The sequence below is a fragment of the Fundulus heteroclitus genome, chromosome 12 (genome assembly GCF_011125445.2).
Source record: "Fundulus heteroclitus isolate FHET01 chromosome 12, MU-UCD_Fhet_4.1, whole genome shotgun sequence".
In the NCBI taxonomy this organism is placed as follows: Eukaryota; Metazoa; Chordata; class Actinopteri; order Cyprinodontiformes; family Fundulidae; genus Fundulus; species Fundulus heteroclitus.
The window spans coordinates 3,237,717-3,248,966 of record NC_046372.1 but is presented as its reverse complement, the minus strand read 5'-3'; the positions used below and the strand labels follow the sequence as shown (position 1 = coordinate 3,248,966).

At 42.5% G+C, this 11,250-nt stretch overlaps 1 protein-coding gene across 1 annotated transcript; it reads left to right on the top strand.

Moving 5' to 3' along the window:
* The first annotated feature begins 1,081 nt into the window (after nt 1–1,081).
* On the top strand, nt 1,082–7,275 carry LOC118564769 (eosinophil peroxidase-like). Its single transcript, XM_036143724.1, has 16 exons — nt 1,082–1,159; nt 1,291–1,359; nt 1,568–1,655; nt 1,765–1,940; nt 2,027–2,159; nt 2,293–2,419; nt 2,519–2,725; nt 2,817–3,177; nt 3,274–3,434; nt 3,619–3,877; nt 3,964–4,134; nt 4,247–4,484; nt 5,637–5,836; nt 5,956–5,982; nt 6,239–6,268; nt 6,388–7,275. The coding sequence occupies exons 2-16, from the start codon at nt 1,293–1,295 to the stop codon at nt 6,816–6,818; spliced, it is 2,676 nt and encodes an 891-aa protein (XP_035999617.1). The 5' UTR covers nt 1,082–1,159; nt 1,291–1,292; the 3' UTR covers nt 6,819–7,275.
* The last annotated feature ends 3,975 nt before the right edge of the window (nt 7,276–11,250 follow it).

The following is an 11,250-nucleotide window of genomic DNA, read 5'->3' as shown; positions in this document are numbered from 1 at the left end:
CAGGCCTGCAGCTCCTACAGAGATTGATTTTTTTAAACCTCCTTTTTTTTGGAATATTTAATGTATTGACTACTTTCAGGATGGAAGGACCATTTTACCCAGTATAAAAAAGTGTTTATAGACAGGATTATGTACTATAGTTTCAACTCCAAAACCAGCTTGCTATTTAATTTTCAAGAAAATATAAATTCAGTTTCGACTAACCGTTGAACATGATAACGATTTAAATTTAAAACTAGATTTATAAATGGTCATCCCCTAAAACGTTTTTTTATACTTCATATTATTTCATGAGATGGCACTAAAATTACATTCTGTCTTTTCCATTTGTACAGCTTCAAACAAACATCGTATTTTCTTTATTCAGTTTAGAAAAGGATTGAAAACTTGTTTTTCTCGTTCTGATCTTTTCATAATTGCAGGAAGCACTTTTTCCATTTGTTGTGTAACATGGAATTTGAACTATGGCTGGTTCAAAATCAGGAATTTGTTCTTATGCTGAAGTTGCATTTCTTCTTGTTTTAAATATTTTAAACAATATTTTGCATAACTATTTAACCACCACTCGACTAACTACATTAATTTATATGGGTATTAAATTTGCTGGAAAAAAAAAGAGTACTCAGCCACTAAAATTGTCTGCATGGACAGGTAACTTACCCCGCCTCTCCGCTGTTGACAGAGCACATTTAACTTTTTGAAATGCATAGGTGACAGTAATGACTACATGCAAAGTGTCATGAACAAAAAAATGAAAGACCTGTCGCAGACTCCCCAGAACTTTATTTGCTCTCACTTGCTAAAGCTACTCTAAAACCTGTTGCAATATTTAAATGGTTGTTGATGGTGTGTTTTCAACCCTGAATAAGATAAATAAAATTAAAGCTGAATGCAAACATGTTGACAGCAATGTGTTTCCTAACACTGAGCTTTGAAGAAGGGATGCCACAAACCAGGAACTAGGAAGGAGAAAATACATTCTTTGTTTAAATCTTGGCAAGAATCCTAGCATGAAATGCTAATTAAAGCAACAACAACACACCCAAAGAGTATAAAAGAGAGATATTGACAGCAAGCATCAGTGACTTCTCTCATCATCTGGAAGTAAAACGTGGATCTAGAAAGAGAACTTTGGAGCTAAGGCATTCCTTCATTACAGGTGATCTTATTAACATTAAAAAGAAGTTTGTATAAATTGCATGGAACCTGTATATTTTTTCCAGTTACAGCATTGTGAAATATGTATTTTCTCCAATATATAATGTGACTAACATATTTGCTCTTTTTTAGGGATGAATAAGTTTCTCTGCCTTTTGGCTCTTGGTCTAACCCTGGGCTTGCAATGCCAAGTGGATGCCAGTGAGTGTTTTTTTTTTTGCCTTCTAAAACCTTAAATACAATTTAAAAAATATTACTGATTATTTGAAGGTAAAAGATTCAAATGTGAAACATTTTCTAAAACATTGGTACAACTGTCATTCACTTGAAAGTAAACTAAATTACTTTATATATGTTAAATAACCAATATAAACTAGAAACTAAAAAGACTGTTTTTATTTGTATTCAGAACGCCATTTGAGCCACAGTTTCATTGAAAAATGTGTGAACCACGCTAAAGCCAATGTGGATGCAGCCTATACTTACTCCCGACAAGTGTGAGTGGAAAACTTTTGTTCCTCTGCTGTTTTTTCATTGCTTAATGTTGAAGTAAAATCAAACATTCAAAAGAGGTAATTAAATACCTGAACTCTTTAAACAACACAGGAGCATTGACCGGGTGAGGAGAAACGCAGCAAGCCCTGCAGATGTCCTGAGACTTCTGAAGCAGCCCAATGGCCCATCCAGAGAGGCAGTGCGTGCTGCAGACTACATGGACAACACTCTGCATCTGATCAAGAGGACTCTGGCCAGACGTCACACACGCTCCATCAATGCCACAGGTTTGTTTCCGAATTTATCTTTTTAAGGTTTGCTGGCATGGCCTAAAGTCACAGCTAACAATTGTTTTGTCTTGTGCTTTATTTAGATCTGATCTCTAATGGAGATCTGAGTGTGATTGCAAGACTGACAGGTTGCGCTTCTCAAGTCAGAAATGTTCACTGCAAAGACCTTCCCAATCTCAACAGCTATCGCACAGCAAACAGCATCTGCAACAACATGTAAGGAGACTATTCATTAGAAGACACGTACGTCTTGATTTTGGTGTTAGAGTTTGGCTTTAAACTTCTGTTACATGTTGGACCTTTTTAAAAAACATGGAAGTGTAAAACACCTTATTCCTGCCACTTATAGTGAAAACCCTCGCTGGGGCGCCTCCAACATCCCTTTCCTTCGCTGGGAGCCTGCTGAATACGACGATGCGCTCTCTACTCCTAAAGGCTGGAACAATGAGACAATCAACAATCACATTCTTCCCTTGGTAAGAAGTTCAGAGTAGAATAAAAAAAATGTCATCAGCAGATAGTAGATAGATAGAAGATACTAAAACCAATTCTCTTTATCTTTGTTCTGTTCTCAGGTGAGAGTAGTGTCCAACCGTATCCTGTCAACAGCTAACTCTGATGTGGACAGTGACCCCCTCTACACACACCTGGTGACAATCTTTGGCCAGTGGACCGACCACGACCTGACCTTCACCCCTCACTCTCCCTCCATCAGGTCATTCAATGATGGCATTGATTGTGAAAAGACCTGCAGCAACACAGAGCCGTGCTTCCCCATAAAGGTCAGTGTTGATACATTTCAACATTACATTAACAAAAAATAGAAACAAATTTAAAACATTTTAATCTAACAGTTTCCCGTTTTCATAAAAGTTTCCAGATGGTGACCCCCGTTTTAATGGTCACCCTGAGGAGTGCATGCCCTTCTCTCGCTCTGCACCAGCTTGTGGTTCTGGTAACACAGGATACATCTTTGGATCACCCACTGTTCGCCAGCAGCTCAACACACTGACAGCCTTCATCGATGTGGGTCAGGTCTATGGTTCCGATGACAGCAAAGCTCGCCTGCTGCGGGACTTCAGTACAGATGAAGGTTTATTGAGGGTCAATAAAGAGTATAAAGACAGCGACCGGGACCTCCTGCCATTCACCACCATGGGGGCCAACATGTGTGCCACAAGGAGACGCATGACCAATAATAGCAGTGCAGAGGAGGTGATGTGCTTTTTTGCTGGTAAGTGCCAGTCAGCATATGACCTCAGTCAGATACAAAGAAGATATATTTAATGCATTTTTCATTGCTTAAAATTTCACCTTATTGTCTTTAAAGGGGATGACCGTTCCAATGAAAACATCGGACTGGCTTCTTTGCATACCCTGATGATGAGAGAGCATAACCGTCTGGCCCGCGCCCTCGCTCAGCTCAACCCACAGTGGAACGGAGAGAGGCTTTACCAGGAAGCCCGCAAGATTATGGGCGGGTACCTCCAGGTAAGAGACAGGAAGAAGAGTACAGAGTAAAACAGGGTTGAAATGCTATAAAACTATGCAAGAAATTATTACATATTTATGACTAAACATTCACCAACAATTTGAACACGTTTGCCAATATTTTTTCTATTTTTTATAATCTAATAGTCAGCAAGTGTAAACCAGTTTGTCTTTGCTGTCGTAGGTTATCACCTACAGGGACTGGCTCCTCCACATTGTCGGCCCAGACGCCATTTCCAAGCAGTTGTCCACCTACCCTGGTTATGATGAAAATATAGATCCCAGCATCTCCAACGTGTTCGCCACAGCTGCCTTCCGATTCGCTCATTTGATGGTTCAGCCCTTCATTTTCCGTCTTGACGAGAATTACGAGGATCACCCAGATTATCCCACCCAGCTGCTGCACAGAACCATGTTTGCTCCTTGGAGGGTCGTCTTTGAAGGTAAAAACTAGACCTCCACCTTATTCATCCCTAAGCTAGTAAAGGAGTATGACGAACACATCTAAATGTTGCTGTTCTTTCTTCAGGTGGCTTGGACCCAATCGTGAGAGGGCTGATAGGTCGTCAGGCTAAGCTGAACACGCAGGATCACATGATGACTGAGGAGCTGAGGGACCGACTTTTCAAATTCTCTGTGGAGCTGGCGCTGGATCTGGGATCTCTAAACCTGCAGAGAGGAAGAGACCATGGACTCCCTGGTATTTCTTGATTCTAGATGCTTAATTTTGCAATTCCTCCTTCCTAGATATCTGAGTTTTGTAATCTCTACAGTGCACACATCATCTTATACACGGTTTCTATCTGTTTTAGGTTACAACAAATGGCGAGAGTTCTGTGGTCTGTCCCAGCCAAGGAATCTGAATGAGTTGGCGAAGGTGTTGAACAACACAGATTTGGCCCAGAGACTTCTGGATCTCTATGGTACACCTGACAACATTGACCCATGGCTGGGAGGAGTGGCTGAGCCGTTTGTCCGTGGAGGAAGAGTTGGACCCCTGTTTGCCTGCCTGATTGCCACTCAGTTCCAGAAGATCCGGGAGGGAGACCGGTTAGCAGACAGAAAATTACTAAACTATCTATGAACAACATAAAGCCCCTTTCACACTTATAATCTTACCCAGTAATTTACTGGTAATTTATAACTGATTTACCGGATAAAAGTGACCTGACAATTTACCAGGTCAAGACCTAATATCACAAAAGGTAATCTTCTGGGACCGCTCTAGTGTGAATAAAGTCATTAATTCCTTGGTAAGGTACACAGCGATATTACATAAGATGTTTGTAGTGGTAATTTAGCTCTTCTGCTGATGTTTGCAAGTTGCTTATGTGGTGGAGAAATGTACAGAAATTATATTTCTTTTGTAGTTTTCATAAAGCTACTATCCAATGTTTGGTCCCGAAGCCATTGTTTATTGTGCATTATGTATTCACAAAAAGGAGGTTTAAAAAATCATTCTCTGTGGGACCTGCAGGCCTGTAAAATTTTCAGTCTGAAGGGCATGGAGTTTTGTTTCTGCTCTCACCCATAGACTTTATATACTCACCCCCTCTGTCCCTCAAGTTCTGGGTGAATCATCTTATCAATTGGTTGTCCCACATGCCAATCATTCTGATGACCTAACGTAACGCCAGTGGGTGTGCTTGTTCCTTCATAGTTTCCGCTTAATGACTGTGCATACGCACTTCGAGTGTTTATGTATCCGGTTAGCTTAGCGGTTAGCCATACATTGTAGCTACGCTGCTCTCACCATAGATTTTGAACATGGCTGAGTCACAAGAAGCGAACCGCTTGAGAAGAAGATGAAGGCCTCAATAGAAAGAAATAAGACCAGTAGATTCAGGAGATTTTTTTCGCGGGATCCCCCTGAAGAGCTGAACAGCCAGGTAAGACGGTTATTCAAAGGAGGGACTTGTGGAAACTTCCGGAAAAATCACCGACCCCAACTTTAACATGAACAAACTGGAATCTGTCAGACAGATAAGATTTAAACCAGCCTACCCTAGCTTTAAGTGTGAAAATAGCAGACCTGGTAATTATTAAGACTAATTTACATGTGTGAAAGTTGCTAATTCTTGTTTGACCCGAGGTTGTGGTCCCAGTAAATTACCGGGATTTATGTGTGAAATGGGTTTAAGATTCGATATATAATCTGTGTTTTTTTATCCAGAGAAACTAAACTCAATGTGTCTTTTTCAGATTTTGGTGGGAGAATAATGGTGTTTTCACGGATGCTCAGAGGCTGGCTCTTAGGGACACATCTCTGGCCCGAATCATTTGTGACAACACTGGGATCACTGAGGTTCCTGAAAAACCTTTCCAGTACCGACCCCGAGGCTCTGGATACACCCAGTGTGACGACATCCCTGCATTTGACCTCAGTCCATGGAAGGAGGGTGGTATGTTTGCAATAAGTTATTCCATAATTTAATGTTGCTCCTGGTAAATATCACATATGATATTCATTTAGTGTAACAGAGTTCTTTGAAAAACATTAATTTCTTTTCTCTATCTGCAGGCCCAGGAGAGCCAAAAGCACCTACAGGTAGTGATTTCACTTCTTTTGATAGCCATTGTTATTGATAGTGTATTATCAATTAAAAATACTGTAGTTTCCCCTTCAGTACATGGTCATTTCATACAGAAATGACCATGTACTGAAGAAAAACAAATGTTTACAGTTTAGTATTTGTGTCTAACTTCTACTTCCATATTGCTTCATTTTCTCTTTGACCATAATAAAATAGAGATTCAGAGGTTTCAGGGAAATACTGATTTTTTCCCATATTTTCTTCTTGCAGAAGGTCAGCATGGACCCCCTGGACCAGCAGGTAAATGTTCTACGTCTTTTAGCAATTATAAGCAAACTGATGTAGGCCAGGTAGTATTTTACAATACTTCATATGCAATGTTCTTGCATGTAACAGTGCTGATGTGATTTTGTGCACAGGACCCAGAGGTCTGCCAGGTCCACCAGGACCTCCTGGACCCCCTGGCACAGCAGAGAAAGTTGCTTTCTCTGTGCGCCTGGGTAACAACTACCCCAAAGCTGGCACCCCCATCCCCTTCCATGATGTCATCTACAATGGACAGGACAGCTACGACACCAAGACCGGCTTTTTCACCTGTGAACACCCAGGCGTCTATGAGTTTGAGTTCCACTGCACCATCTACGAGAATGCAGGCAGCGTGGATCTGCTCCGTAACGGAGAGCTGATTCTGCACTCATTCACCACCCGCCAGAGCGGCTACATCACGGCCAGCGGCAGCACCTTTATCAAGCTTGAGAAGGGAGACAGGGTGTGGTTGGTGGCTAACCGTGGTGGCAACGGACTGACCAGTGACAGCTTCTTCTCTGGTCACCTACTGTTCACTGAGTAGGAGGATGTTAAAATACTTGTCCCCTTTGCACACACCATTTAAAGCACTTAAAATGAAGAAGTAAAAACTAAGTTAATTCTGTATAATACTGTAACCAAAACATGTAAACCCAATAAATTGTCTGTTGCTGTATTATATACATCTTGATAAATTGTGATCTTTTGTATATTTGTTGTTTAATTGTCATCTAATAGTGATTATTTACAGTTGGATGATTGAAAATCCACCTTAAAGGTTACCAACTCTTGTCCCTGCTCAACATCATATTAAAGCTCAAGAAGTGATCCCCAACTATATCACTGTTGACCTAGACTTGTAGGTATGTTTGTGAAGACATCAGTCGGTGGTCCGGGTAATTCAAAACATGAATACTTTGGTGGTATAAAAACACAGGAGCTGCAACCAGGCACCTTATTGCCTTTTCCACAATACCGGTTTCAGCGCATAACTGGTGCTAGGACTTATTAGGCACCAGTTTTTCTGATTGTCCACTGCGACAAACCCTGGCTCTAGCTTAAAATACCCAGTGCTAACCCACCAGTGTTGTAGTCAAGTCACTATGCCTCGAGTCCGAGTCCAGGTTCGAGTCACCAGTGTTCAAGTCCGAGTCAAGTCCAAGTCATTAAAAAAAAATCCGAGTCGAGTCCGAGTCGAGTCCACTACTCATCCGAGTCGAGTCACTATTGATCCAAGTTCGTTGTAGGAGCATACCGTGACGTGTGATGTATGACATGAAGCAGTAACATTCCATTGCACTAATAACTCTTTCGCTGTAGTTACCCTGGTTTTACTCGGTAAAACGACTGCTTTTTCCAAGTCTAAGTCGTCTCCTAACCATGGTTTTTAAACATTGTTGTTATGGAACGCGCAACAGCGACTCGAGGTACGCTGACAGGCCGCATATGAAGGATGTTAAAGCCGCAAGCGGCGTCGATCGGCCCTCGCAGCCAAGCGCACTCCGGCCTATTGGCCACCGTCGCGGCTCCGGCTGGCGGGTGGGGTTCGCGCACCGCCGCGGTGCCGGCCGGCGGGCGGGGTTCGCGCACCGCCGGCCACCCGCCACCACAGATGCTGTCACGCATTTTCCTCGCCCGTACACCGGGCGATTCCCACAAACGCGTTCGGCAGCGTTCCCCCATGACTCACAACATATCTGGTGCAGACCGGTCGTTGCAGCGAGGAGATACAGCCGTTGGATAATGATAATGCATTTGGCCACCGGACTAAATTGTTCGGCGGGCCGGAAAATTTATACCGATTCCTGGACGGTGACTACAAACAGAAAAAAAAAAACGGCCAATGACACCATGAACACCGAGCAGGAGAAAAACAACGACTTACCTTCCTATCAACTCGGCCAGTTTTCCAGTCTTTCCGAGCTCTCGACACTCAAGCTGAACGTTGGTATGTTGTTCCACAGTTCTACCAGTAAAACGGGCGCCTGGACATCCTCTTGTGAAAGTTTAACAGCTGTAAAGTCGGTCATATAGTTGTATCTGTTGCATGTGTAATGGCTGGCTGCTACGTGCGCTCTCATACTGTTTGCCCAACCTTAGCGGCAAGGGGCGTTGCTCATGAGATGGTGACGTCACGTGCGCGGTACCCCATTTAGATATTAAAATCATACACCAAATAATATTCTAATGACATATTAAAATTATAGCCTAATGATTTAAAAAAAAGTCGAGTCTTTTTCTCAATCTCCGAGTCAGAATGATCTTAATGTAGGAGTCCGAGTCCAAGTTCGAGTCATCAGTGCGCAAGTCCCGAGTCTCTAAATTTAGCTAATGACTCGGACTCGAGTTCGAGTCTCGGACTCGAGTACTACAACACTGTAACCCACCAACAGTTTCCTGCTGGAGGAGAGGAAATAAACCACTTTCATCAAGTGCTAGAAGCAGGTAATGGGAAACAGCAGCCAATCGCAATGTCCAGAGCAATTTCTGGTAGTTTATTTTAATTTTTGTTTGGTCACATATAAATGGTAAATGGCTTGTACTTGTATAGCATCTTTAACTAGTCCAACGACCCCAAAGCTCTATACACTACAGTCAGCCATTCACCCATGTTGAGCTATAGTAGCCACAGCTGTCCTGGGGCAGACTGACAGAGGCAGGCGTCACTGTCAGCTGGCAATTTGGGTGAAGTGTCTTGCCCAAGGACACAACAACTGAAACTGTTGAAGTGGGAGATCGAACTGGCAACCACCAATTGCCAGGCAAACTCCCTAACTCCTGCACCACTGTCACCCCTCCCACCCTAAAAAAACAACAACAATAAAACACCTCACTTAAACAGGCTCCAGTTGTTTAAAACTGTGTGAATGTACTATGGTAGTGATTGTAGGGCATTGTTGTGCAGTGACACTGTGATAAATGTTCTTATTTGTGTAGGTACATTGTCTGCATGGACTATGATTCTTTATAAAAGCACAGACTAAGATAGGCGAAGAACAACAAATGAATGAGACGTCCAACTTGGCACTCCGGAGGTTGACAAGAAAACTGGTTTGTTTAGAGAAAGGGTCTTCATCCCTGGTTATCAGAATCAGAATCAAGTTTAATTGCCAAGTAGGTTTACACTTACAAGGAATTTGACTTGGTGTTGATGGTGCAGACAAAAAATAAGAATACAGTAAAATAAGAAGTAAAAAAGATATATATACAGAAGCTGTATACACTCAGTAAACTGTGCGTTAATGTAACGCAGAAGCTTGCAAGTCCTGAACGGAGGAGAGAGACAGTGTCCAGTGTCACGGGCGGCTCTTGGCCTTGTTCATAAGGCTGGTAGCAGATGGGAAAAAACTGTTCTTGTGGCATGAGGTTTTGGTCCTGATGCACCGCAGCCTCCTGCCAGAGGGAAGTGACTGAAATAGTCTGTGACTGGGGTGTGAGGGATCAGCCACAGTCTTCCCTCTACGCCTCAGAGTCCTGGAGGCATGCAGGTCCTGGAGAGATGGAAGATTGCAGCCAAACACCTTCTCTGCAGACCGGATGACACGCTGCAGTCTGCCCTTGTCCATAGCGGTGGCACCAGCGTACCAAATGGTGATGGAGGAGGTGAGGATGGACTCAATGATGGAGGAGTAGAATTGCACTATCATTGTCCTTGGCGGGTTGAATTTCTTCAGCTGCTGCAGGAAGTACATCCTCTGCTGGGCTAAGGACCAAGGTTGAAGACCACTGGTTTAGAGGACAACTTTTAAAATATGCGTCTAGCACCAGACCAGCTATTGTTAAGAACTAGAACCTCTTTGGTAAAAACCCTGTTTGTGAAAGTGTGGAGTATTCAATAGAGATAATGTTAAAGAGAAATGAGAACAATTCCCGTAGTTGTGGACCATCGACATATGGATTTAAGCGGTCTGTAGATCTAGCAGGATGAACAAATCCCTCCATCTCACCGACATCAGGAGGCATGAAAAGTAAAATGTAAGATCATAGTACGCAAAAGTTTTGTGGTTTATTTTACAATATGTGTCTGAGAACTGATAAAAGTGTATGCAAGCAAACTGGATCAAGAGTCACTGGGTACACTGTTTTCAGCAAAAAGGATTGCTGGTTTGGTGGTGCAAAGGATTGATGCCAAAGACTGTGACTTGGCAGACCCTCAATTCACAGCGTTTTGGTCTGTTGGGGTCAATAAGGCTTAGAATGTAGTATTTTTGGTGAGAGGTGTTTGTTGCTGAGCTCCTTAAGAAAGAACAGTGATCCTTATTGATGTTGGTTGAGGTGTTAATGCTCTTGGATGGGAGATCCTAAAGGTGAACTCTGACAAACTGAAGTTGTGAAACTTTCTCCTCCTAGTTTGTTCTATTAACCAGTTACTATAATGGAAACCATAGTGATATTCAGATCAGATTATATTGACTTGTTTGCGCGCTGTACATATCGGCCAAGCAAGCAACATTGTGTATGACAAAATCACGTTGGGGCAAGTGTAGCATTTATGATACTGAATTTATGTTAGAATAAGGAAATAATTATTTACAGTAAGGCTAATTACCAGAAGACCTAAGGATTTGACTCAGAGAGGATTAGGGTTGTATTTAACACACTGGAGACAGTAAGTTTGTGCAGAAAGTGATTTATACTACGAAGATTATTTACAATATATACAGACAAACTTTGTCAAAACCAAAATCCTGCACACACCGTAACATTCCAAGTTGTAACATTCCAAAAGTCCAAAGTACTAGTCTTAGTCCAATTAAACGTTGACTTGAGTCCTTTGGATGGGGTGGGGCAGGCAACAATGCCTCCTATCACACAGATGGAGATTTAGCAGTTTATCCAGGTTCCTTGGCCTAAAGGCCTAGTGGGTAGCTCGCCATCAAATGAGGACCTGGCCAGTTCATTGCTTCCCATTTCTAAGCCCAAGAATACCCATTCAGTGTAGATTGCAGGCATCTAGAAACTGCAACAGCCAGCCC